General features: G+C 49.9%; 1 protein-coding gene across 1 annotated transcript; it reads left to right on the top strand.

Moving 5' to 3' along the window:
• Positions 1 to 1,677: 1,677 nt before the first annotated feature.
• SNTA1 (syntrophin alpha 1) lies at positions 1,678 to 26,877 on the top strand. The gene is made up of 8 exons (XM_014828786.3): positions 1,678 to 2,120; positions 5,655 to 5,840; positions 19,104 to 19,308; positions 22,116 to 22,323; positions 22,472 to 22,602; positions 24,616 to 24,812; positions 25,982 to 26,169; positions 26,254 to 26,877. Exons 1-8 carry the CDS (start codon positions 1,811 to 1,813, stop codon positions 26,344 to 26,346), a joined length of 1,518 nt encoding a protein of 505 aa, XP_014684272.2. The 5' UTR covers positions 1,678 to 1,810; the 3' UTR covers positions 26,347 to 26,877.
• Positions 26,878 to 27,473: the final 596 nt, after the last annotated feature.

Below are 27,473 nucleotides of genomic sequence, written 5' to 3'. Positions count from 1 at the left end.
TGCTAGATCATATGGTAGTTCTATTTTAATTTTTTGAGGAATTTCCGTACTGTTTTCCGTAGTGGCTGCACCAATTTACATTCCCACCAACAGTGTATGAGCGTTCTCTTTTCTCCATATCCTCTCCAACACTTGTTATTTCTGTCTTTTTAATAATAGCCATTCTGATGGGTGTGAGGTGATATTGCATTGTAGTTTTGACTTGCATTTTCCTAATAATTAGTGAGGTTGAACAGCTTTTCATGTGCCTATCGGCCATCTTGAGGGTATCTTATGTGGAGGGTTCTACCTCAAGATGCAAGGAATCTACATACTGATTTGGCCCTAACAATTTTTGCCCAACTCATCCTAGCTCGGAGTGGAGGATGGAGACAACAGGTAGATATGAAGGCAGGTTGAGGTATGTGATGCGGTGGGATTTTTCTGATGACAATTACACCTCACTTCTGTACTTGGCAGCTGTCTAGCAGAGTGGGTCAGTGCCCAGGCACTGGTGTCAAACAGGCCTGGGTTTGAATCCCAGCTCTGCTCCACTCACAAATGTATGACTTTCTCAATCCTAGTTTTCCCTTCTGTTTAATGGCGGTATTCTTAACTGTAGCTACTCCACGAGACTACTGTAAAGATGAGATACATGAAAAATGCTCAGATCTAGGCCAATAGTAAGCGTTCAATAAATGAAAGTGATTATATTGATTGCATACAGATCTACAGTTTACAATGTGTTTTCACATTGATTTAATCTTGACACAAGCCCTGTGAGGTAGGGATTATTATGACTGCCCATTTCAAAGATGACAAAATTAAGGCTTAGAAAAGTGAAGTGATGGGACCAAGGTCGACATGGAGCTAACTGTGTCTGAGCAGGGATCCTAAACCAGATCTTCAGTCGCCCAGACTCAGAGCCCCACCTTCCAGCCCTCTTTCCTCACAGCAGGACTTCTGAGTTCTTCTCAGGCCAGGTCTCTCAGTGTGGGACTTCAGGCTTTTCTCTGTTCGACTGTGAACAGAACAGCGGGTTAATCTCCTCAACTCCCTTTAAAGTGGGGACCTTGGCCAGGCCCTCCCCACAGCCCTAAGCAGAGTCAGCCGCACTCTCATCCCAGAGGGCGGGGCCTGCAAGCTTTAGAAGCCACGCCCCACACTAAGCCAAGCCTACAGACCAAAGCTCCAGCCCCACAGCGGGAAACCTGCTCCTTCCGAAGCTCCTCAGTTAGCAAGTCCTCCCGCCAAGTCCTTCGTGGAGCCGGGTCTACCTCTTACACTCAAGCTCTGTCCCTGGAGTCCAGCGCTCTGGCATATGTAGCCCCACCCCCACGCCCAAAGCCTCGCACCGGGAACCATGTCTCTTTTTCTCGTGTTCCTACGTCCGTGAGCCACGGTCCGAGACCTCGACGGCCAGGCCCAGCGCCGAGCGTCCTCCACCGGATCCTAGGGCTCCGCCCCCGACACGAAGCCCCGCCCCCCTTGTGGCCCCAGCGCCCTTTCCGCACCTCACCTGCTCCTCTCTTTGCTTCGTGGCCCCGCCCCGACGCCTTATGATCCCACCCCCCGAATGGTCTCACACAGCATCCTTCCATTCCTGGGCCCCGCCCCAGCCTCCCGCGAGCCTGCCGGCGGCCACGCCCCTCGCGGTTAGCCACACCCCCATGTAGCCCCGCCCCTCGAGGCTCCACCCCCGGCGGCCCGGGGTAGGGTGGCGGCTGGCCCAGTCGGGCCCCCGCTGCCCTCTGCCCTGGGCACTCGGGCCGAGCGGGCCGGGCACGGCGGGGCAGGGCGAGCGCGGCGGCCCGGGGGCTCGGAGGCGAAGATGGCGTCAGGCAGGCGCGCCCCCCGCACCGGGCTGCTGGAACTGCGCGCCGGGGTGGGCTCGGGGGCCGGCGGCGAGCGGTGGCAGCGGGTGCTGCTCAGTTTGGCGGAGGACACGCTGACCGTGAGCCCCGCCGACGGCGAGCCCGACCCGGAGCTCGGCGCCCCGCGGGAGCCGGAGCCCTGGCAGCTCAACGGCGCCGCCGAGCCGGGCGCGGCGCCCCCGCAGCTGCCCGAGGCGCTGCTGCTCCAGCGGCGCCGCGTGAAGGTGCGCAAGGCCGACGCCGGCGGGCTGGGCATCAGCATCAAAGGTGGGCGCGGGGGCACCGAGGGCACGGGGTCCTGGCGTCTGTGGGCCCGCCGAGGGCAGAGGGGTTGCGGGGGCTGGCAGCATACCGAGGACGTGGAGTTGGAGGACTTCTGTCTGGGGTAAGGGGGCCTGAGCGGACAGATGGACCCGAGGGCATGGGGAGCACCAAGGTCGGAGGGCATTTGGGGGGGTCAGAGGTCTCAGTTGGAAGGCACAGGTGTGGAGGGGTTTGGGGGCGTACCAAGGACACGTGGGTGGGGAGTTCTGTGTGGAAGCATAGAGATCTCAGGGGATTGCCTCTCAGGGGTTGCGTGGGCATCAAGGACAAGAGGGGCCCCAGGAAAGCAAAGGATGGAGAAAGAGGATTGAGGCCTGAGAGGCTGCTAGGGCAGGGAGGGCAAGTCCGTGAGGCATAATCAAGATTGGGGGCGAAGGGGAAGGCCTGAAGTCAGGAGCACAGCAGGGGCGCGGAGAAGGGATAGGGAATCAGGGAGATAGGTGAAAGCACAGGCTAGTCTCACAGACAGGGGGCCAGGAGAGGGTCCCGACAGCTGGGTTTGAGTTTCCTTTTTTTTTTTTTTTTTTTTGAGGAAGATTAGCCCTCAGCTAACTACTGCCAATCCTCCTCTTTTTGCTGAGGAAGCCTGGCCCTGAGCTAACATCCGTGCCCATCTTCCCCTACTTTATATGTGGGATGCCTACCACAGCATGGCTGCCAAGCAGTGCCACGTCTGCACCCGGGATCCGGACCAGCGAACCCCGGGCCGCTGAGAAGCGGAACGTGCGAACTTAAGTGCTGCGCCACCGCGCCGGCCCCTGAGTTTCCTGATCTGACCATCTCTATCTTGCATGGGGCTTTTTTTTTTTTTGAGGAAGATTAGCCCTGAGCTAACGTTTGTGCCCATCTTCCTCCACTTTACATGTGGGACACCTGCTACAGCATGGCCTGACAAGTGGTGTGTAGGTCCACACCTGGGATTCCAACCAGTGAACCCCAGGCCTCCGAATGGAATGTGCAAACTTAACCGCTGTGCCGCTGGGCTGGCCCCATACAGGTTTGAGAGGGGAGGACATAAAGTCGCTACTCTTCTTGAGAGCTCCCAGCGCCCAAGACTGACAGCTTTCTTTAGGGTGCAACCAGACTGTGTTTGAGTCCAGGATCAGCTGTGTGAACTTGGACAAGTTGCTTCCCATCTCTGAACCTCAATTTCCTCAACCATATAATGAGGATAATGATAGAGTTGTGATGTTTCTGTGAAAACAGGACTCTAAAGTACTCACTCTGTTGCACATAGTAGGGCCTAGTTAATTATTGCTGTTAGATGAGAAAAAAAAATGGAGGTCAGGAGAGACTCCCAAAGCAACTAACCATAGTGCTTAAAATCCCTGCACACCCCCAGCTATTGGATTCGCCGTTCCTACCTATCTGCTTCTCAGGGGCCCAGCTCCTAGCAGAGTACTGTCTGCCCTGGGAAAGCTCTCAGCTCTTGGATCACCTGGATGTGCAGTTCCCCCTCCCAGAGTAGTGACTCTGTTTACTGCTGGTGCCTCCAGACCCTTTGGCTTGGGTGAGGAGTTGGCGATAGTGGTCATTCAGCCAGCACTGTGTGCTGACTGCTGTGCCCCGCATTCTAGGCTCGTGATCCACTTCATCCCGGCAACAAGGGGTGGAAGGTAGGGAGCATACTTCCCATTTTGTAGGTGAAGAAACTGAGACTCAGAAAGTAAAATGATTTTAACCAGGATCATGAGTCATCGAATGGCAGAACTGAGATTTGAACCTCAATTATCAGGACGCTAGAGAGTGCCCAGGGGAGTTGGTTCTTCCCTGTGGAAGCCAACCAAAGCATCGAAAAGGGTGAAATAGGGAAGCCAGGGAGTGAGCACCAGTCTTGCCTCCAAACTCCAGCATGTGATAGGACAAAAGATCAATCCAGAAACTGTACACTCAGTATGTCAAAGTAGGAAAGCACTTAGAGTTCATAGAGTTCCATTGTGCAAATGGACAAACTGAGACTTGGAGAGGAGAAGGGACTTTCCAAGGTCACATAAATTTACTTCCCAGCTCCGTATTCCCAGGTCGGGGGAGGGGGTGAAGATTCTTTTAGGAGGCGTCAGGGGAAGTACCGGCTCCATTCAGTCCTTCATGGTTGGAGACTGGGCTCCTGTTACCATGGTGACCTCCCCTCTAGGGTCCAGCCCACCCCAAGGCAGCCAGGAATGATCATAGCTTCAAACTGAACTGAAGTCCCTAGTTTCAGGGGGAGGAGGACAGATATAAATAGAAACCCCTTCCTTTCCTAGGCCTCAAGCTTGTGCAGTGCAACGAGCAAATCGTTGGGCCTGTGTGGAGGTCAGGAGAGGCATTCCAGTACCACTCTGCTACCAGTTTGTTGTGTGATCTTGGAATAATGACCTCTCCTCTCGGGCCTCTAGTTCCTCATCTTCAGTATTCTGGGGATGGACCAGTAGTGAGATATCTGAGGATTTGACTTGCAGTCTGCCATAGGGTTAAGAGTGTTAGTTCCGGAGCCAGGAGACCTGGGTTCAAATACCGCCTTTGCCACTACCTAACTGGAGGACCTTGGGCAGGGGGCTTCTCTCCACACTTCAGTGCTCCTGGTAGGAAACTAGCATGCCTGTGTAATTGGTGGTTGTGAAGATGCAATGAGACAACGCTGCAAGCATTTAGCACACTGCTTGGCACTTGGTACATGGAACTAATGTTTCTTTTTCTTTTTTTAAAAGATTTTATTTTTCCTTTTTCTCCCAAAGCCCCCCAGTACATAGTTGTGTATTTTTAGTTCTGGGCCCTTCTAGTTGTGGCATGTGGGATGCCGCCTCAGCATGGCTTGATGAGCGGTGCCATGTCCATGCCCAGGATCTGAACCGGTGAAACCCTGGGCCACCAAAGCGAAGTGCGCGAACTTAACCACTCGGCCACGGGGCCGGCCCCTAATGTTTCTTATTTAAAAGGACATTTAAGAGTTTAGCAGTAAAGCAATTCAGTAAAATGTATTAGCTTTTTTTTGCATCAGAGATGCAATTGAGATAGGCTTTTGATGTCTCTAGACTTTTAGGCCTTGGTTTCCAGCCTGGATTCTGGATTGTAAAACTTTCTGATGCTAAAGAGATTCTTTGGGCCCATAGCAATAGCTGAATTCTATCTTAATGCCAGATTAGGGGGTATCATTGGGTTCCCCCATTGTGGAAAATTGCTTAAAATCCAAAATAATTTAAACAAAAGCCATTGAAGTACCTGGTAAGTTACTCAAACACTGGTGAACACCCAAAGCATTTAACCAAAAGATCCAATGCCCAAACTATGACATTGTGAATTCAGAAAATGACTTATAAGTATTGTTAGCGCCCCAAACTTGTAAGACTCTTCTCTGAGATTCTCTTTATCTTCTATCCCCTCTTCCCAGCACTGGGCTGGGCACTGCAGGAGGCCTTTGGAAATAATTTTGCCTTGACGTGACTCCCAAGCCACTTCATTTCACTGGAGTTTCTTCCTCTTGGTGTGCCTTTGCAGGAGGCCGGGAGAACAAGATGCCTATTCTCATTTCCAAGATCTTCAAGGGCCTGGCAGCTGACCAGACAGAGGCCCTCTTTGTGGGGGATGCCATCCTGTCCGTGAATGGGGAAGACCTTTCTTCTGCCACCCATGATGAGGCGGTGCAAGCCCTGAAGAAGACAGGCAAAGAAGTGGTGCTGGAGGGTAAGCGCTGGGGACCCCGGGATGTTCAGTTCGTCCCTACCTCTTCCAGGCCTCAAGCAATGGGAGCTAAGAGGAGGGCAGGGTTGAAAACAGAAACAGAACTTGGAGACCTGCCTTGAGACGGTGTGGGGTGGTGGTGGGGAGAGTCAGCACAGAGCCAGACAGACCTGGTTGTCATTTCCTTGCTCCCACTGCCTGGCTCTGTGGCCTTGGACAAGCCACTTCATTTCCCTGAGCCTTAGTTTCCTCATCTGTAAAACTGAGATGTGACATCTGCCTTGCTGGGTTGTGTGAACAGGACAAAATGTCCATGGTAGGATCCGCCATCCAGTGAGTGACTTGGAAAGAGGGACAGGGACTGGAGAAGGGGTGGCTAAGATTCTTTCCTGAGGAACCAGGAGAGCTCTCAACTCCAGATTCTTCTAGTACTCAGGGGCCCTAAAACCCTGAGACCCACCCTCCCTTGGGAGAGTATTTGGCCTTTATGTAGAAGGACATCAAATACTTCTCGCAAGGATCAGAGAGGAGTCTTTTTAGGGGGCAACCTTGGTGGTTCCCCTCCACTATCCCCTCACCGTATGGTCTTGAATAAGACCTTTGCCTTCTCTGGGCCTCAGTTTCCCCATTGGTTGCTATAGGCTTCTCTCTATGGTTGTCCCATGTCTGCCTTTTGCCGTCTCTCCCAGGTTTCTGCTTTGCTCAGCCCTTCCCTCAAACTCCACTCTGTCAGTTCCGGAAGCCGTGGGGGCCTGAGGAATGTGTCTTTGGCTCATGGCCCAGAACAGGCACAGGGAGGTGGCGGGGGCTGAGGGAGAATGCCATGGCTAGTGAAGCTGCTGAGCTGAGCCCCGATCCTGATAGGTCGCCTTTGTTTGTCCAGATGGGTCTCCAGGAAGCCACAAGGCAAACGGGCTGTGGGTCCCTGGTAATCGTTGGCATTCTTGTGGCCCCAACCTCAGTTGTCTCTCAGTTTTGTTTTATTTTTACATTTTAAGTATATCTATTTCAATGCTACTGGTCCTTTTAAAAATATATAAATACTTAAAAAAGCCGACTCTGCAGTATTTGCTCCCTAAAAGCTTAAGTATATCAATCATATTTTAACAGCAAAGTTAGATAACAAGATCACACATAAATGACGTGGATATAGGAGCTTTTCCCCCCAGACCCCTCATTACTTTGACATTTATAGCAGTAATACAGTTTGAAACTGTTGAAATTCATCAAAATGTCATATTTTGGTTGGCTTGAAAAGCTCTTTTAGTTTCTACTATTTAAAAGTTTAGTCTATAGATGGTAAGATTTCTACTGTAGACAGATTTCTAGTCCCCGTCATCCTCCCACCTTTAGGTTGAGAATGTCTCAATCTGGGTTCTCAGCATGGATCATTCTGAGAAGGTAGCATCTCTGAATGTTGGATGCTTAAAGTATCTCCTGGTTTAGAAGCTGATACCCAAGGCTTCTCTCTAACTCGTTCATCCATTCCTTCCTCACTAAGCCAAGAAACCTTTGTAGACAACTGCTATGTACCTGATTTGCAGAACATTGGGTCAGAAGCTAAACCAGACCCAGGCCCTCTCCTTAAGGAGCTCACCATCTGGTGGGGGAGACAAAATATAAACACTGTCTCCTCCACACAAACTATTTAAAAGTCAGTTTCTAAAATCCTGTCTGCTCTGTGATGAATCTCTGGCCTTGGGTAAGACCCTTGCCTTCTCTGGGCCTCAGTTTCCATATCAGTTGGGATTAGACTAGATCAGAGATGAGCAATAGCTTTCATTTTGTGTCAGCTTCCCTGGTGGCTACTGGGCGTTCCATATTTGGAAGGATTGGGAGGTCTTGTCTGGACTCAGCAAAAAGGAGCTGGAATTGATTAGCAATGTCTACCTGTGGGTATAGTAGGAAAGACAAGTGACATGTGTACCATCCCAGGACTGAGGGTCTCCAGCGCTTATGCTCTCTGAGACTTCTCATAGGATAAGGGCTTTCCTTGGCAAACCTTGCCCCAGGTGGAGCCTGACGCATCTCTTACCCAGCATAGGATTTGGCACATAGTAGGCACTCTATACGTGTAACTCCCTTCCTGTCCCATCGTATTTATATAGACTTAGTATTATTTCCTCCTTAAATGTTTGGTAGCATTCTCCAGGGAAGCCACTTTTGTAGAAAGGTTTTTAACTGTGTTTTTTTAGTGTCTTTAATAGGGCAATTTAGATTATCTATTTTTGTTGAATGGGCTTTGATGCTTATATCTTTCAAGGAATTTGTCCATTTCATCTAAGTTGTCAAGTTCACCGGCATAAAGTTGTTTATAATCTTCCTGTATTATTCCTCCCTTTTGGATGAGAGCCCTCTTTTTCTTTCTCTTTCTCTTCCCCTCCCTTTGTATTGCTCTGCTCAGTGGATTCGAGGGGACTCTCAGTGCCATGGGGGAGAGAGCTGAGCAAACTTACCAGATCACCAGCGTGTCACAGGTTCTGAGATAGGGTCTGTCCAGGGGTTGGAGCAGGCAGTGGTCACTTCTCTCTGGGTGGTCAGGAAAGGCTTCCTGGAGGAGAGGATGCTGGCACTTCATGAACAGTAAGCAGATGTGGGTATGGGGTGGAGGAAGGGCATTCCAGGCAGGGGAGCTGTGTGAGCAAAACCGGAGAGGGGTAAAATGACTTGACGTACCTGGGGAATTGCCTGAGAAGTAATTCAGCTTTTCCTAAGCCTAGGGTGTGAGGAAAGGAGTGGAGAGGGAGGAGCCTATTCAGACTGTCAGATCCTACAGGGCCTTGAATGCCAGGCTAAAGGAATTTAACTTCCCGGGAGGGAAACGGAGAGCCATTAAAGGGTTTTCAGCAGAGGTTCACATGGTCAGCTCTGGGCTTTAGCAGCATCAGCCTGGTTTGGAGAGAGGCAGAAACAGATGCAGAATGGCGATGAGGAGGCTGGGCCATGTATGGGGGGAGATGGTGGTGGTTTGACCTAAGCAGGCTTGGGTAAGAGGAAGAGTCGAGAGGTTGTGGACTTCTGGTTAGTTTACAGCTTTTTCTTAAATGAAGTCTGTTTTGAGTTGCTCTCCTGGCCCAGAGGCTTGTGGAAGGAGGTAATTCCACCCAAGGGAGCAAGGTGGTGGCAGGCACTGGGGTCAGAATCTTTGAATTGCTGAGAAGCTTGGAGAATGTGAGGGAGCTAGGATGGTGGGATGTGGTTAGTCCTTGAGATCTGGGGGAGTTTGTGGAGCAGCTAAGGGCCTGGCAGCTGCCCTAGTCTGGAGCCAGGCTCCTGGGAGCCTCTCTGGGCCAAGGCTCCCCACTGGAGCCCAGTCACTGGTCCCACTCCTGAGGCCACCTCCCAGGGGCCATGGAAAGGTGGCCTGTCCTTTGGATGTGAACTTGGCAGGGCAGCTGGGCGTCTTTCCTGAGGCCTAGGGCTCAATGGGTACAGAGCCCCCTGGGAATATCCTAGAAGGACAGATGTTACCAGCAAACCCTGGGTGCTAGCCAGAGCCCTACTTCCTTGACCTAAGTCAGGGGCTCAGCTGGGCCTCAGTAACCCCAGCCTGCCTTCTGGACCTTTTTTTCTACTAGGTCCAGGGTTTGCACAAATGTCTTGAGCCTGTTCTCAGCCATAGGGATGTGTTTGTGACCAGAGTCTGGGCCCCAGCTGGCAGCCAGTACGCCTGTTCTGCTGCTTAGAGAGGCTCATTGTGTGCACAGACCTGGAGCCAGGGCCAGCCTGGGCCCTTGGAGACCAGGCCTGGAGAAAAGGGAGGGACAGTCAAATGCCTCCCCTGCCTCCACCCCCAGTGTGGCTGGCAAGACAGAGACAACAGTGAACCTGTGATGCATTAAAAAATAATACTAGAGTCTGGCCCCATGGCTGAGTGGTTAAGTTCACGCACTCCGCTTCGGCGGCCCAGGGTTTCTCTGGTTCGGATCCTGGGCGCGGACATGGCACCTCTCATCAGGCCCTGTTGAGGCAGCATCCCACATAGCACAACCAGAGGCACTCACAACTAGAATATACAACTATGTACCTGGGAGCTTTGGGGAGAAGAAGAACAAGAGGGAAAAAAAAAGATTGGCAACAGTTGTTAGCTCAGATGCCAATCTTTAAAAAATGCTAAAGGACAGTAAAAATAAAGTCATTTTTAGTACTTTGTACAAAGTATGGAAAGTGCATCCCACATGTACCTTATGTAGGCTTTTAAAATATATAGGCATAGAGTAGCGTGTCTATAAATATACATGATAAAAGGCAGCACAGAGTCATAGGAATTGCTATAATCCTCACTTTACGGACAAGATCATGAAGATTTGTTGAAAATAAATAACTTTCTTCAAGTCATATGACTATTAAGTTGACAGACTCAGAATTCAAACTGAGGCCACTGTGTTGCAAAGGCCACTGTGACCTCAGCCTTGGGTAATATCTACTTTGCATGATTATTTGCAAGATTAAAAAATAACGCATGTAACATGCCAAGGCCAGTGCTCATAGAAGGTACTCAATTATTTATTGTATTTGCTATTTATAAGAATGAGACTATGTGTTTGAAGTGCATAGCGCACTGTCTTACACACGGGAAGCACTCCATAGATGTCAACCTTTATCATCATCACAGCAGCTGCGGCATCATTTTTGTTTTCTGCAGTAAATTCAAAGGTCTTTGAGGGCAGGAACCATGGGTAGTTTGTCTCTGAGCCCCAGGCCTGGCACTGAGCCCAGCACCCGTTAGATCTGGGTGAGCATTTGGGAATGATCACTAGGGTACATCTCTGACCCTTTCTACTTTAGCTTTAACCTTGTCAGTTGAAGTTGACTTTCTTAAATGTTTAAGGTGGAGCTCAAGGCCCAAGCTGGGCTTACCTGACTCCTGAGAGCTTCTGTTATGAATCCTCAGAACTCCAAGGGCAGGCCCCTGCTGGCTTTTCTCCTGGGAGATGGATGCTGCCAGGTGTCTTTACCCAAATTTGGCTGAATGCATCACCAATGTCAAAAGTGGGATGTTATTAATGGATGCAGCTAATTTGAGGCCGCCCTACTCGGCTTAGCTGAGTGATGCCGTGAGCCTGAGGGACTCCTGTCCTGAGAGGAGTCATGAATCAAGCCCCTTATCTAGTCCTCCCATGGCTACAAAGACCTGTTCTAATCATTGTTCTCAAGGAAGCATTTATTTGGCTACACACACACACGCACACACGCACACAAGGCTTTTGGCCATGTGACTCCCCACAGACAAAATTGGGCTTAATCTAGCCCTGGCCTGTTCCCTGGCTCTTTGATTAAAATGCTTATGGGGCTCTGGAGGCAGGTTCTGGCCTTGATTCACTGTGTGAGCCTGGCTGCTGATGGTGGTGGAGGAAATAATAATGGTGATGATAATACTAGTGATGGTATGTTTGCTGCTTATTGAGCACCCACGATGTGCTAGACACTGTGCTAAGTGCCTTCCATTTGTTATCTCATTGAATCCTCAAAATCACTCCTGTGAATTAGTACATTGTTCATCCCATTGTACTGATGAGAACACTGAAACTCAGAGAGGTGAAGCTATTTGCCCAAGGTCACACAGTGGCAGAGATGGAATTTGTGATCAGATCTGTCAGATGCCAAAACCCACGTTCTTAAAAAATCTATACTGCATTGCAAGTTATGTCACCCCTGTGAGACTCAGTTTATTCAATTTATTCAACTGTTAAATAAGGACATGGATCCATCTCATTGAATTGGTGCAGTTAGGGGAAGGTGTGTTTGTGAGAGTTCAGTTTGGTGCTTGGTATATAGTAGGTGCTCAATAAGTGCTTTTTTCTCCCATTACTAAGATCATAGAACACTTCCTGAGCTGACGAGAGCCTTATCTGAAATCTGGCTAAGATGGAATGTGGTGGTATATTTTTGAAAAATAAACTAGATTTTGAAAAATGTAAAAAGTAATATACACTTATAAAAAAACCCCCAGGAGAGTGCACAGCAATTCTCACATAACCACTTTTGGGGTTGGCCCTGCGGCCGGGTGGTTAAATTTGCGTGTTCCACTTCGGCGGCCTGGGATTTGTCAGTTTGGATCCTGGACGCCGACCTATGCACTGCTCATTAGGCCGTGCTGTGGCAGTGTCCCACATAGAAGGACCAGAATGACCTACAACTAGGATATACACCTATGTATTAGGGCTTTGGAGAAGAAAAATAAAAAAGAAGAAGATTGGCAACAGATGTTACCTCAGGGCCAATCTTCCTCACCAAAAAAAGCATACTTTAAAAAAACGAAATACCTTCAAAGTCTGTGGCACTCTCCTTCAAAACAAAAAAAACAGACAAACATCACTACTGTTGATATTTTCTCATGCTTCCAGAAAGTTTCCATATTTGTTCTTTTCATTTAACAACTTAAGGACATCCTTCCAACTCAGTACACGTAATTCCATCTCTTTCCTTTTAGTGGTTGCATAATATCCCATTATTGAGATTTGTACATTCATTTAAAAAGTATTTACTGAGCCCCTGCTCTGTGCCAGGACTTGATGTGGGTTCCGGGGACATAGTCATGAACAAGACGGAGTGGTCTGCCAGTCAGGGAGCTCCATCTTGTATTTAGCAGCCCCTGTTCACAGATGTTCAAGTTGTTCCCAGCCTCTTGCACCATAGACAATGGAGCTGTGACCGCTGCATGCACCTGTGAGCATTAATCTGAAGTGGAGTTCCTGTAAGGGGTATTGTTAGGTCAAAGGGTTCACGTGCCTTTAGGATCTTGGTAGCTGGTGCCACCCATTCTGCACAAGGGCATAGTAAGGTGAGATTTTTGTCCCTGAGTGTGGCAGCCCAGGCTCTGTTGGTCAGCCCTGCCACAAGGGCCTGCCAGGGCCTGGGAACTATATATAGCCCAGCCTTGCTGGACCAGTGGGACCTTAAAGGTCATCGCTTCCAGGGCCTGTTGGAATCCTATGTCCTCTCCACACCACCCTGGGTGGGCGGGTGGGCAGCCTGGACTTGAATCTTCACAATGCCTTACTCAGAGAGCTGGCGCATCAGTGCCCGGTCTATAGCCAGGAGACTGAGGCTCAGAGAAACCTTGGGATTCTAGATAGCAAGTGACCGGGCTTGCACTGAAATCTTTGCCTGTCACCGCATCCTGTGCCCATCCCCATACTATCATGCTGAGAACAGCAGCAGAAATAATAACCACACTGCTACAGTCATGCATCACTTAATCATGGGGATACGTTCTGAGAAACGTGTCGTTAGGCGATTTTGTCAGTGAGGGAACTTCATAGAGTGTACTTACACAAACCTAGATGGTATAGCCTACTGTACACCTAGGCCATATGGGACTGATCTTATGGCATGACTGTTGTATATGCGGTCTGTCAGTGACCAAAACGTCCTTAAGCAGTGCATGTCTGTACTTATTGAAGACTTATTCTGTGCTAGACAGGGAAGGGGTTTTACAAATATTGAATCTCAGTACTCTGGGAAGTAGATCTATTTTACTCCCATTATGAAGATGAAGAAATAGAGGCTCACAGAGGTCAAGTCACTTGTCTGAGGTCACAGAGCAAGAAAGTTAAACCCAAGCCTGCCTCAATCCAGAGCCCACATTCAACGTTCTCTTTCCAGGCGGAGAAGCCCCAGGCCTGACAATATTTATTCATTTAACAATTTTTCTTTTTTGAGGAAGATTAGCCCTGAGCTAACATCTGCAGCCAATCCTCCTCTTTTTGCTGAGGAAAACTGGCCCTGAGTTCACATCCGTGCCCATCTTCCTCCACTTTATATGTGGGACGCCTCCCACAGCATGGCTTGCCAAGAGGTGCCATGTCCACACCCGGGATCCGAACTGGTGAATCCTGGGCCGCCGAAGCGGAACGTGTGCACTTAACTGCTGCGCCACCAGGCTGGCCCCTAACAAATTTCTTACTTGCCGATTACCTGCATATGTCAGGTACTATTCTAGATACTGAGGATACCCTCATGAACAAGAAAACAGGTCCCTGCCCTTACAGAACTGACATTTTGGTTGGAGGAGAGAGGCCATAGAGTAGTAAACAAATGGATACATCATGTAATTTCAGGCAAGGGCAAGTAAGTGACCAACCACTGAACAGACAAGGAACAGCTTGAGCTTAGAGGACGGGCTTCAGCCAAGACTCAGAGCCAGGACATTGAGTCACAAACTTTTTTTGAGTGCTGGGATAAGTCCTGAGTCTACCGTGTTGCGCCAAAACAGATGCATCCGTTTATCTCTGCAACACATATGTTCCCTCCCAATTGTACTGGGCCAGGAGAATGGTCCTGCCCTGTCTCTGTTCTTTGTGTTTCTAGTGGAATCTATTCCTGGCTCCCTGGGGCCAGGCCCGAGTCCTGGCTTCTCTCCTTAGCAGAGCTGGAAGACCCAGCAGAGCTGGGGCAGCGTGTCCTATGTTTGTGTCTGTCTCAGCTTCCCTGAGGAGGCCCATGTGTCACTGATTTAGCAGGCTTCTGGGCCAGGGGTTTGGCTGGGGAGGGTGTGGACACCAGCTGGGCCTATCTTTGGAGTCACAGGAATGCTGGCCACAGGGCCATGGTTGTGCCCTCAGCTCTCCAGACCATCGCCTTTGGGCAGCCCCGCCCTGTCTGGTCTGGTGACTCAGGCAGAAATCAGAGTGGGGAGGAGGCCTCAGAGCTGGGCTATTTATGGCCACACTCTGGGGCCCCTAGGACCCCACCCCCACTCTGGGACAAGCTGATTGGTTTGTGAAATCCAGGCCCTGTTTTGGGCACCAGCTGGAGTGCTGTCCATTTATAGCATATTCATGTGGGAAAGGAGGAGGACCCAGTACTGGGATGGCCTGGGTGAGCAGGGGCTCTAGCAGTTTCCTGGCTTCAAAGGTGACAAATGTTCATTTACTGAGCACGTAGCGTTGGAGATTTCTGCTGCATTTTGGGGGTGCAGAGATGAGTCAGATAAGGCCTCTGCCTTCACAGTGCTCCCATTCTGGTGGGGGACACAGACCCCATGTGGGGTCTAGGGAACTGCAGACATGAAGAGTGTGATGGATCCAGACTAGGCATCTGGGAAGGCTGCCTAAAGGAGTGATGTTCAAGCTGAGCCTGGACCTCCTGGGTTGTGGTACCTTCTCCTTCCTGCTGAATGAACCTGTCCTGCCCTGGCATTTATTTCTCCACTCATGGAACACAGACTCTGGGTTCAAATCAAGCCCAATTTCTGTCCTCTAGGAGCTCCCATTTTGGTGGGAGAGACAGCCCTAACACACAAAATCACAACAGAGTTCTAAGAAAATGTGGGCAGGGGAGGCTGATAGATAAGAAACTCCTATTTCTTGAGTCCCTAACATGTGCCACATGTTTTACATCATCTCATTTAACTCTAACATCTCTCTAAGGTAGACATTGTTATTCCTCTTTTATTGACTAGCAGATTGAGGCCCAGAGAGGTGAATTACCTTGATCATGGTCACACAGCTAAACAGTGCTGGAGCTGGAATTTAAATCCAAGAGTGCCTGTCTCCAAACCATGTACTAAGAGCATTCTATGCAGAGGGAACTGCATTTTCAAAGGTGTGGAAGTTTGGAAGCTCATACAGCTTCTGAGAGCTCTGAGGAGGTCAGTGTAATTGGACTAGAGGATGATGTTAGGGGTGTGGCAGGAAGTGAAGCCAGAGAGGTAGGCAAGACCCAGGTCCTGGAGACCCTTGAAGTTGAGTGAAGGGTACAGGGGAGCCAGAGCAGGACTTTGAGCAGTGGAGGGGCATGGCCAGTCTTAGCAGGGAGATGTAGCAGTTGCACCACAGTGGAGGTGTGTTAGGATGCTTTTGTCTACAAGTAACAAGAACCCAATTCAAAGAGGTTTCAACATTGAAGAAAATGTGTTTTCTTCAAGAATACCTTGAGGCTGTGTGGCTCAAGGGTAGATTAATTTAGGGCCTCACCATCCTCAATTGTGGTCAAACAGTGACGATCATTCCTCTAGGACCAACTCCTCTCTCAGCAACTTCTAAAGGTTAGAGGAGAGGGGAAGGGATTGTATTTTCTCTCCCATCTCATTGGCCAGAATTGTATTATCTGCCCCTTTCTAAACCAATCACAAGCAAGAGGGATGGAATGATCATGATTAGCTTTGTCCAATCAAGACCCTCCGCCTGGGCTGGGGAGAAGCCAAGCCTGTGGCACTCAGGGTTCTGTTAGCAAGGAGAAAGGGAGGAAATGATTTGGCTGTCAGGCAGGCTGTGATTGGTCTGACCTCTATTGCCCCTTGAGACATAATTTGATAGTTAGTCCTGGGGTAAGTCATTGCTGTAATTTTGAGGATGAGTCATTTTAGTTCTGGTTCCCAAACTTCGGGCCTGTGCCTAGTTCTCTCAAAAAAACTGCCTTTGTTTTCAACATAACTTCTTTTCCCACTCTGATAGTGTTTGTCACTCCCTCTCACTTTCACTCTGTTTGCCTTGGATCCTATCTATGCTTCAGGGGCAGTCTCCTGCGACAGAAATAGCTTCTTGTCTGGTTCTTCCAGGGAGCTAGGCCAAGGACTGCTTCCTCATGCCTTCCTGGCCTGTCCACTCACAGGCAGGGCATGCTGCCTGGGCCTTCACTGCAAACACAGATGGCTAGTGAGCCAGATGACCGTGGGGGCAGGGGTGGCTCCAGGGGAGAGGAAGGGGGCCAAAGGTGCATAGGCACCTTTCAGTAGGGCAGCAGAGGGACAGCCTGGCTGCGGGAAGAGTGCCCAGTGCTTGGGCAAGTCTTTTAACCACCTTGACATACACACTGTTTTCCTAGTAGCTTTTAGAGATGGGGAGACTGGGACATTGTTCATCAGAACTGGGAACAGTCCAGATGCCAGGGCAAATGTGGCAGACACTGTTGGTTGCCTGCCTGTCAACTGTTTCTCCTCCTTCCTTGCTAACAGAAGCCTGCTTTTATTGGGAAGAAATATGCTCAACCCCGGAGGCTGACTTGTGATTGGTCTAACTCATGACTGGTCCCTCTTACTAAGGATTGTGCTAGAAATGGGCATGCAGCCCAGTCAGGCCAATGAGATATGAGGCTTCATGGAAGTGTTTACCTCTCTGATAAGATGGAGGTGTGAGGAGACAGTTTTTCTGCTGTCTCTTCTCTTCCCGCTTTGGGTTTTGTCATGCAAGGAATGATTGGCTTGAGCCGTGGCAGCCATCTTGTGGTCATGTGAGGAAGACCAAGAGAATGGCAGAGAGGCCTACTCTGAATCCAGTGTCCTTGAGCCACTGAACCAATCCCAAAATTGCCTTTCTCTAGACTTCTTGTTAAGTAAAATCATCAATATCTGTATTGCTTATGGCACTATTATTTGCAGCCAAACTCTTCTAATTGATACAGCAAGAATGACCAGAATGTTTTATTACCTGTTAGCCTTAATTGCTTGATAATGGCTGCTGTAGAACACCATGATTGATTAGTGATATCTACCATGAACAAGGCATAAAGAAGTGGTAGCACAAATGTCAGATGTTTACCATCCCAGTCCTAGGACCACTCAAATACCTTGCACATAATAGGTGCTCAAGAAAACTGACTTGTCTCTGAATCTTTCTACTCCCACCAAGCTCTTCTCAGATCAACCCTGTTATCATGTTGCCTTGCACTTCTAGCTACCATTGTTAGTGAGATCTTCCTTTTCTGGAAAGGCATGGGATCCAGACCCCAATCAAGACTCTGTTGGTTGTAAATATCAGAACTGCTGTTGGGATGGCAGTTCGACTTTCTACAGGACGAATATTAGAAACTGGAATATTAGCAGGTGCCTGCTGACCTTCCCTCTGTCTCTTAACATCTGTCTCCACTAATCTTATCTCTTTACTGAGTAGCTTTTCCCCCTTCTCTGTCCCCGGAGCAGATAGTGGTTTTCCCATATCATTCAAGTTTGTTCAAGTCCCCAGTCTAGGATCTCTCCTAGTCTCAATTTGGGGAGCCTAGTGTGGGTCAGATGTTCACCCCTGGTCCAACTAGCATGGCCAGGAGGGCAGGGTCACATATCAGAACGTGACTTTATAGGTTAGTTGGGCAGGGAAGTAGGTCTAGACTGTTGTTCTAGAACTGTCCTGTCCAATATGGTTGCCATTAGCTCCATATGACTGTATGTGACTATATGAATTTAATTATAAATTAATTAAAATTAAATAAAAATTAAAAATTCAGTCCCTCATTTGTATTAGCCACATTTCAAGTGCTCCATAGCCACATGTGGCTAGTGGCTACTGTACTGGGCAGTGTATATGTAGACATTTATATAATTGCAGAAAGTTCTGTTGGACAACGCTAATCTAGAATGATAATCTAGTCTACTATACTCACTCAGTGATGATTGGTCAGAGCTAAGGGGGCCCCTAGGTACCTATATTGGTTAGGGTTCAAGCTGTGCTGCTGTACTAAGAGATCCATAAAGTACTGTGGCTTAAATATAATAGAAGCTCCTTGCTTTCTTAAGTAACTGTCTAAGTCTGACATGGCATCTCTGAAATGTCAGCATCCATTTATTTCTGTTTTGTTGGTCAGCCTTCCTTAGAGTGTGGCTCATGTCCTCATAGTCAAGATGGTGCCCCACCAGTCTGTGTTCTAGCCAGCTCAACCCTGTCAGGGGAAAAGAGGGAGAAAGGAAGGCTATGCCCCTTTCTTTGATGGGCAGAATTTGGTAGCTGAATCCATCTCTTCTGCTCTCATCCTATTGGCCAGACTTGGTCACTTATAGGTGTAAAGGAGCCTGGAAAATGAAGTCTTAAACTGGGAGACTGTCACTATATTGGAGGACAATTAGTAGCCTCTGCCACAGGGCTGTCTGCTTCAATCCCTCCTTTTTGCAGATGAGAGGACTGAAGAGATAGAGGCAAACAATGGGACAGTGACAGAGCAGTCACATCTCCTGACTCCCGTCTCAGTGATCGTTTACTGCTGTGCTGCAGCTGTTGTCCATTCCCTTTAAGCAGCCATCCTGAAGGTCTAAACTCTTCTATTTGCTTGGTTAGAACTTACTCACATGGCCATACCTAGCTGCAAAGGAGGCTGGGAAATGTAGTCTTTCTTCTAGGTGCCCTGTGTCTATAAACCAGGGAAAAAGTGAGAGAACAGATGTTGGTATGTGTTCAGTATTTTCTACCACACTGCCCTGTCAGCGACTTTAGCCTAGAGGAGGATAGTGGTGTTGGACATAAATTAAACTCTTAATGAATTAGTGACAACCGTGATGTGTGCTGTATGGGAGCCCATGTCACAGTGGTAACTACTGACCTGTCCCCTGACCAGTCAAGTACATGAAGGAGGTCTCACCATATTTCAAGAATTCTGCCAGTGGGACCTCGGTTGGCTGGGACTCGCCTCCTGCCTCACCCCTTCAGCGGCAACCTTCCTCCCCTGGCCTCCAGCCCCAGGACCTCAGCAATGCCAAACATGTGTCCTTGAAGATGGCATATGTCTCAAGGAGGTGCACCCCCACTGACCCGGAGCCCAGGTAAGCCTGGGGTGGGAGGTAACTCAGACAGACATGCCCTGGTGTTAGGGGGTGCGGCCAAAGGAAAGATACCCTTGTGTTGTAAGTGACAAGTACAACATCTGAACATAGTAGGTGCTTAAGAGGTGCTTTTTGAATGGATGCAAGAGTGAAGTTTTGGGGATGATGGTGTGCTTTGCTTCTCTCTTCTTCCTCTGGGCAGTTCACATCTGAGGAGGAACTTGGTCTGCGGAGGAGCTCTGGATTCCAGTCCTGGTTCTCCCAGAGCTAGTCCCTTTTCCTCACCACCTTTAGGTTCCCCATGGTGATGTAAGGTTGTTGGACTCAGTGATCTTCTCAAGTCTCTTCTAACTCGACTGAGGTTCTGAGATGTCTGACAACATTTGTGTCGATGCCATGGAAGATTACCTTCCCTCACATCTGAGCAGCCCTTAACAGTTCATTGATGATAAGATTGATACCAGCCAACGTTATTGAGTGTTTACCATGCACAATTTTATTTAACTCTCACAGTGACCCTATGAGCAAAGTCCTATTATTTCACTCCCATTTTATAGATGAGGACAGAGAGAGGAAGTAACTTGCCCAAGATCACACAACCAGGAAGTGATGGAATTTGCCTCATTCCGGGTAGTCCTCTCTGCTTTAGAAGCTGCAGGTGCCTGAGTGATGGCGGTGGTTGAATGGGGCATATGTTGATCAAGTGAGATGTCAGTATTGGGGGTGGTGTATAAATGGCATGAGCATAAAAGGCTTGTGCTGTGGGTCCTAGTTACAGCTTGGGTTCAGTGCCAGGCAAATGCCCAACATTGGCCTGAGGGCTGATTAATGTCCAGCATCCAAATTTCTTGGCCCTACTTGATGCCCCACTCCCACCCTGCTCCCAAGAGGGGAGAACTGGTGATTCACAGGTCACTTACGGGTGCTCCACCAAAGGGGCTTTTTGTGTTGAGTGAAGACAAGGTGGTATTAGTCCTTCCTGAGACCCTTTAGAGAGTCTTCCTGAGGACCTTAGGTTATTTGTGGTTCCCAGCCTGATCTCAGATGTCGCCAAAGCATGGGTATACATGCTTCTATGTATGTGCTCATGTAGATGGCCTGTGAATGCAAGCTTGTGTGTTTATGTGAGCATTTGCATGGGTTTGGGTGTAGATTTGTGCATATGTGTTTGTGTTAATATTTTTATGTGTTTATGCATGTATGTGTGTGCATACATGTGTAACTACATGTGTAACTTGAATATAACTAGGGTTATATTCAAGGTCAAGGAGAGGAGAAATAAACTTGGAATATAACTGGGGAACTTGGGTTCCATATTAGCACAGTATCCCAGTCAAAGGAACATAGTCCAAAGTGTAATGAAAAATATTTCAAACTTTGACTTAGTGTTAGGATTACATTTGGCTGCAAGTATCAGAAACCCCAACAAGCAATGGCTTAAATAAATAAGGGGTTTAGTTTTCCACAGGCTTAAAAAGAAGTCTAAGAGTCAGCTATTTAGGCTGCTGTAGCTGCTCAGGGATGGCCTCACGGAATCAGGCTGCCAGCTGCTTCCTCTGTCATCTTTATTGTAGATTTTCTTCTTCTTGGAGGCAGAATGGTGGCTGCACCATTGGAAGCACTGTGTCCATATTCTAGACAGGAAGAAGGCAAAAGGCGAAGGAACTTTTCTCCTGGTGTTTTGTTCTATTGCTGCATAGCAAACCATCCTAGAAGTTAGTGGCTTAGAAGATAGCAGTTTATTATTTCTCACAATTGTATAATCTGGGCTGGTTCAGCCGGCCAGTTCTTCTGCTCTATGTGGTGTCTGCTGGGTCTGGAAGTCCAAGATGGCTGCTTCACCCACGTGTCTGCTACCTCAGCTGGTATGGTTGGAACAGCTAGGGGCTGAGCATGCTTCTCTCTGTATAGCCTTTCCACATGGCCAGCTGCTTCTTCCTCTCAGGGTAGTTGGTCTCAAGGTAGCTGGATTTCATGGTGGCTTGAGAATGCCAGAATGTCACTTCTGCCACATTTTATTTGTCAAACCAAGTCACAAGGTCAAAGAGAAGAGAAATAAACTTCACACGGCCAGCCCTAGCTGCAAGGGAGGCTGGGAATTCGTGTGTTTTGCTTTCTAGCTCTGCAGTAGAGGAGGGCGATGGTGAAGGTGGTTGGAGCGGGTATTGTGTGAGCCATCTTCCAGTTTCTGCTCCACTTCATCTGTTACAGAAATGCGAAAGGGAAGTGAGTCTTTAATGCCCACAAGACATTTTAAAATGCTCTCCCTGTCACAACTCCTTTTGGTACCTCCCTGCAACCCTTCCCCTACACTTGCCCACGTGGCTTTTTGTCTCCCTCCCTTCTCCCTGCTTCGTTCCTCCAGCTCTTTTTATGTAGACCAACTTGGCCTGTAAAGCCTCTTCAGTTTCTGTGTTTTTGTCCCCCTAATTAGTACATTACTTTGGTTATGTGCCACAAACGAGAACCTGGGAGCTGGCCCATCAAGCCAGTCCTTTTCCTTAGAAACCAGGAGAAATGGGCAAGATCATGAATCCTCACACAGTGGTAATTTTGGTCCCTATCACACATGTCTGAGAGTGTGTGTATACGCTTGTGTGTATGTCATAGTCTCTTATCCCTAGACCCCCTGAGGCCCCAACAGCTATGGCTGGAGCCCCAGCGGTGTGTCGCTCCTGATTCTTTCATGGACATCCCCTGTGGTTTCTTCTGTTTAGCAGTAGATGGGATTTCTTGGACCAGATTTCAGGGGTGGGCAGCTGCAGCCCAGTGGCTAGGTCCTCCCTCCACCCCATTTGTGCCTGCAGGTATCTGGAGATCTGTTCGGCAGATGGCCAAGACACCCTCTTCCTGAGGGCCAAGGATGAGGCTAGTGCGAGATCCTGGGCAGCTGCCATCCAAGCCCAGGTCAACTCTCTGATGCCCTGGGTCAAGGACGAGCTGCAGGCACTGCTGGCAGCCACTAGCACACCTGGGAACCAGGACATCAAGCAGATCGGCTGGCTGACTGAGCAGGTGCCTGCTGGGCCCGGGACTTATCCTTCCCTCTCATCCGCTCCTTGGAGCTGACCCCCTTCCCATTGCCCCTCACTGTCTCACCCCACTCTGGCCCCCTGACCTCTTCCCTTCGCAGTCCTCCTCACTGATGTCTTGCCCCCTACAGCTGCCCAGTGGGGGCACAGCACCCACCTTGGCCCTGCTGACTGAAAAGGAGCTCCTCCTCTATGGCTGTCTCCCCAAGACCCGTGAGGCCCTGAGCCGGCCAGCCCGTACCGCCCCACTCATCGCCACCAGGTATCCATGGGCAGGCGAGGGTGTGTGTCTCCCCCAGAGCTTGGGGGAAGATGTTCTATGGAGACTTCAGAAGCTGGAGACTCCAGCCCCATTCTGCCCTGAGTTATTCCCCAGCTGACCTGAAACAAATCTCTACCCTGTCTGGGCCTCAGTTTCCTCATCTGTAAAATGGGGGCTTGGAACAGAAGGATGTGAGGTCCTGCCTGTCCTCCTTCATTGACATCTACTCTGCTCAACCTTGTGCTTCACAGTTTGGGGGACAGAGAGCTGACCCCAGCAGTCTGCCTTCAGGGAGCAGTCTGGCTGGGGAGACTGACCCAGGAACAGCCTTTACGATGCAGAATTATAGGAACCACTTAACTTTGCCTGGCTTGGTAGGGGAAGCTTCGGGCAGGAGGTGATATCTGAGCGGGACTTTGACAGATGAGTAGAAGTCTGCTTCTTAAGAAAGGGCAGAAGAACATCTCACACAGAGAGAATGGCATGGTCAGAGGTGCAGAGTCCTGAAGGGCTGTGGCCTGTTCATGGATCTGTGAGTGTGCTGTACCCACGTGTAGAAGCTCTGCAGGAAATGGACAGAAATGAGACAGGGAGTTGGCAGGACCTGATCTTGCAGAGCTTCCATTGCCTGGTTAGGGAACATTAGCTTTATCTTAAGAGTTGTGACAGAGTTGAAGGGTTTTAGCCTGGGAGGGAGGTGACTTGGGTTTAAAAAAGAATTTTTTTAAAAGAAGAAGTGTTTGAAAAGAATCCCTGTGGCTGCCACCTGGAAAATGCCCTGGAGGAGGCAGGAGGGAAGCTGGGAGGCTGCTGCAGTCACGCAGGAGAGACCTGGTGGCTGGGGAGGTGGAGGTGGGTGGAGGCAGCAGATGGAGAAGAAAGGCCGCATTTGCATTGGAAGACACATGGGTGGTAAAATTAACCGGGCTTAGAATTTGCCAGATGGGGAGGGTGAGGGAGGTGTCCCGGATGAATGGAAGAACCGGAGGTTGGAGCTTGTGTCTGGGCAGGCAGTGGGACTAGGGGTGGGAGGAGGCCGCAGCAAGATGCTGAGTTGAGTTCAGTGTGTGGGGTATGGATAGGGAGCTTGGCTAGGAAGCCTGGGGACTATGTGTCTGTAGCTCAGGGCTGGAAAGTAGGGGACTGGATATTAGCAGCGGCTCCAAGGGGGAACTGAGGCTACAAGAGTATGTGTGGAGTGAGGAGTGAGGAGAAAAGACGGCTAAGGGCCAGAACTCTGACGTCTGCTGCCCAGAGAGGGGCAGTGAGTTTCCCAAGGTTACACAGCAAGTGGGGGTCAAACTGCAGAGTATAGACCCTTATGGCCCATATCTCCTCACTCTGGGCTGGGCTCTGGCCCATGTGTCAGGAGCCTGCTGGCTACTAAGGATAAGCAGGTCATGGATCGCCTACCTAATCAAGCGACTCATTAATGCAGGCCACAAGGGTTTATTGCACACCTACTGTATGCCAGGCGTTGTTTTTGTTGCTGGGAATATAGTGATGAACAATTTAGACAAAAAATTTGTACCCTAGATGATATTCTAGTGAAAAAGACAACAAAAGCCCAACTGAAACAAAAAATAAGTATAATTTCTGGTACCATGATGAAAAGTCAGACTAGTGACTGGCAGGAGTGCTGTTTTAGATAGGGAGGTCAGGAAAGGCTTCTCAGGGGAGATGATATTTGAGCGGAGACCTGAAGGAAGTGAGAGAGTGAGCAATGCAGATAATCAGGGAAGAGTGTACTTGGCAGAAGGAATAGCATGTGCAAAGGTGCTGAGGCAGGAGTGTGCTTGGTCTGTTTGAAGACACCAGTATGGCTGGAGCCATGGGAGCAAGGGGGAGGGTGGCAGGAGATGGTTTCCTATGACTGAATCAGTGCTTATCTCCCCCCATTAGATGGTGAAGGAGTCACAGAGTCCCTTGCCAGGTTACTCCCCACCTTGCCCCAGAACTATTTCTCTGTTGCCTGAGGCCTCATGCTTAGCCCTCTGCCCCCCCTGCCCCCAGGCTGGTGCATTCAGGCCCCTCCAAGGGCTCAGTGCCCTACGATGCAGAGCTCTCCTTTGCCCTGCGCACGGGCACACGCCACGGTGTGGACACTCACCTGTTCAGCGTGGAGTCACCACAGGAGCTGGCTGCCTGGACCCGCCAGCTGGTGGATGGCTGTCATCGGGCCGCTGAGGGTGTGCAGGAGGTGTCTACAGGTGGGCTGAGTGGATCTGGGAGTGCCTCTCTGGCGTTGGGCCTCTAATCCCCAGGGGCATTCAAGCTTCCTTCTTCAGGATGCTTCAGGAGAGGGATAGAAAGTGGGGTTTGAGGTCTCTGAGGGCCCTCTGTTTTGGATGTGCAGGTGTCCTGGAAGGTAGCCAGGTAGGTAGACTCTCTTTTGTTTTTAAAGATTTTATTTTTTTTCCTTTTTCTCCCCAAAGCCCCCCAGTACATAGTTGTATATTCTTTGCTGTGGGTCCTTCTAGTTGTGGCATGTGGGACGCCACCTCAGCGTGGTTTGATGAGCAGTGCCATGTCCGTGCCCAGGATTTGAATCAATGAAACACTGGGCCGCCTGCAGGAGTGCACAAACTTAACCACTCGGCCACGGGGCCAGCCCCCTCCCTTTTTATTTTTGAGGAAAATTGGCCCTGAGCTGCCACCCGTGCCCATCTTCCTCCATTTTTTTAATATGTGGGATGCCTGCCACAGCATGGCCTGACAAGGTCTGCACCCAGGCTCCGAACCAGTGAACCCTGGGCTGCCAAAGCAGAGCATGCGAACTTTAACTGCTGCACCACCGGGCCGGCCCTGGGAGACTCTTTTTCTTGGGTTTTCTTGCCCTAGCTTTGTGATTCTGCTGGTGAGAGATGGCACTTGGGGTAGGTTGCCAGAAAAAATTCAAGACACCCACTTAAATTTGAATTTCAGATAACAAAAAATACTTTTTTAGCATAAGTATCTTCAGATTGTCCACTGTTTATCTGAAATTCACGTTTAACTGGGCAATTTTGCAGGTCCCTAAGATCTCCAAAAGCCATGCTTGGTGGGTTTGCTGTTGCCTCTATAGGGAGTGGGCCACCTGTCCATGGCAGAGTTTAAGCTCCCCTTTTCCACTTTTGGTACTACTGGAAGTGGGACTAGAAGTGGGCTGTTGGTTCTTTGTGGGCCCATCTTTCTGCATTTTAGGGTGGGAGTGACTCTATGCAGGCTGGATGTACAGATGGCATAAGAGACAGTGAGCCTCCCATCCCTGGTGGTATTCAAGCCCCACTTTTGGAGCTGCCAGTGGGGGTTGGAGCTGGGGCTTGTGGTCTCCAAGGTGCTGGCTATGCTGGTGCTCATGCCCATGTATCCTCCCTGTGCCCATGTGCCCTCCCTGCAGCCTGCACATGGAATGGCCGTCCCTGTACCCTCTCTGTGCACATCGACAAGGGCTTCACATTGTGGGCGGCTGAGCCAGGTGCAGCCCGAGCTGTGCTGCTTCGACAGCCCTTCGAGAAGCTGCAGATGTCCTCAGATGATGGTGCCAGTCTCCTTTTCCTGGACTTCGGGGGCGCTGAAGGAGAGATTGTGAGTGGAGGGGGCAGGGGGCTGTGCTCACCTGGAGGCCAGGCTGGATGGGGCTCCTGACCCTTCTCTCCATCCACCCCGCAGCAGCTGGACCTGCATTCGTGCCCCAAAACCATGGTCTTCATCATCCACTCCTTCCTCTCAGCCAAAGTCACCCGTCTGGGGCTCTTGGCCTAGAGGTCACCAGATGCATTAGCCCTGAAGAGGGTGTGTCCACCACATGGCCTGACCTGGCCCTCCGCTGACTGCCTGCTCACCGCTGAGCTGAGGGAAGGGAGAGGAAAAGAACAAGGGTGCAGAGACCCAGCCCCTGAGGGAGGCTGGGATATTCTTGGGAACTGGGACCCAGACTCAGGACACAGTGGATCCTGCCTGTGATGGGGTAGCCTCCCTGTTGCCCCCCCAAACCCCCACCAGTGCCTTTTGCAGAGAAATATTTTGTGTACACAGAGCCATTCCGAGCCTGGGACCTGCCCCTGTGGGGATCTTGACCCCAGCCAACAACTGCCAGTCCTCCTAGAGGCCCCTATGCCACCCTCAGAGGCCCCATCTGAAGCTGGGGTCCTAGGCAAGAGAAAGAGGAGGAGCTTTTCTGTTCTTTTCTCCCCTCAGCTCCCCACCTTGGGGCATCTGGTTTTTCTCTTAATCCTCTCCCTCTCCTCCTCACTCTTGGATAAATAAACAGCCTGTGAGCACATAGGCAGCCTGGCCCAGTGTCTGTGGTTTGTGCCTTGGCCCTTGGGTCCTGTGGTGGCCCCTGTAGTGCCAAGATGGATCAGACCCAGGATGGGGGCCCCTTTCCCTGGAGAAGAGCAGGCCTTTAGCCCCAGGGTCAGAAGAGAGTTTATTGATTATCTTTTGTTGAGTAACAAATTACCCCCAAATTTAGCAGCTTAAAACAACAAACATTTATTATCTTTTAAGTTCTGTGGATTAGGAATTTGAGAGGGGCTAAGCTGGGTTGTTCTCATCTCAAGGTCTTTCATGAGGTTACAACCAAGATGTTGGCTGGGGCTGCGCTCATCTGAAGGCTTGACTGGGGCTGGAGGATCTGTTTCCAATATTGCTTGCTCATGGCTGCTGGCAGGAAGCCCCAGTTCCTCACCACATGGGCCTAACCACAGGGCTACGTGAGTGTGCTCATGACAAGGCAGCTGGCTTCCCCAGAGTGAGTGACAGAAGAGAGCCAAGAGGAATCTACAGTGCCTCTTATGACCCAGTCTTGGATGTACATACTGTCACTTCCGCTTTATTCTCTGCATTAGAAGTAAGTCACTAAGCCCAGCCCACACTCAAGGGAGGGG

Source organism: Equus asinus, chromosome 15 (assembly GCF_041296235.1).
Source record: "Equus asinus isolate D_3611 breed Donkey chromosome 15, EquAss-T2T_v2, whole genome shotgun sequence".
Classification (NCBI taxonomy): Eukaryota; Metazoa; Chordata; class Mammalia; order Perissodactyla; family Equidae; genus Equus; species Equus asinus.
This window is presented reverse-complemented; position numbering and strand designations above follow the sequence as displayed.

Excerpts from the sequence above, each read along its gene's own strand:
- SNTA1 (XM_014828786.3), top strand. The coding sequence starts at position 1,811 with ATGGCGTCAGGCAGGCGCGCCCCCCGCACCGGGCTGCTGGAACTGCGC. Across the intron at positions 2,121-5,654 it reads GCTGGGCATCAGCATCAAAG|GAGGCCGGGAGAACAAGATG; the intron begins GTGGGCGCGGGG and ends GTGCCTTTGCAG. Across the intron at positions 5,841-19,103 it reads CAAAGAAGTGGTGCTGGAGG|TCAAGTACATGAAGGAGGTC; the intron begins GTAAGCGCTGGG and ends TCCCCTGACCAG.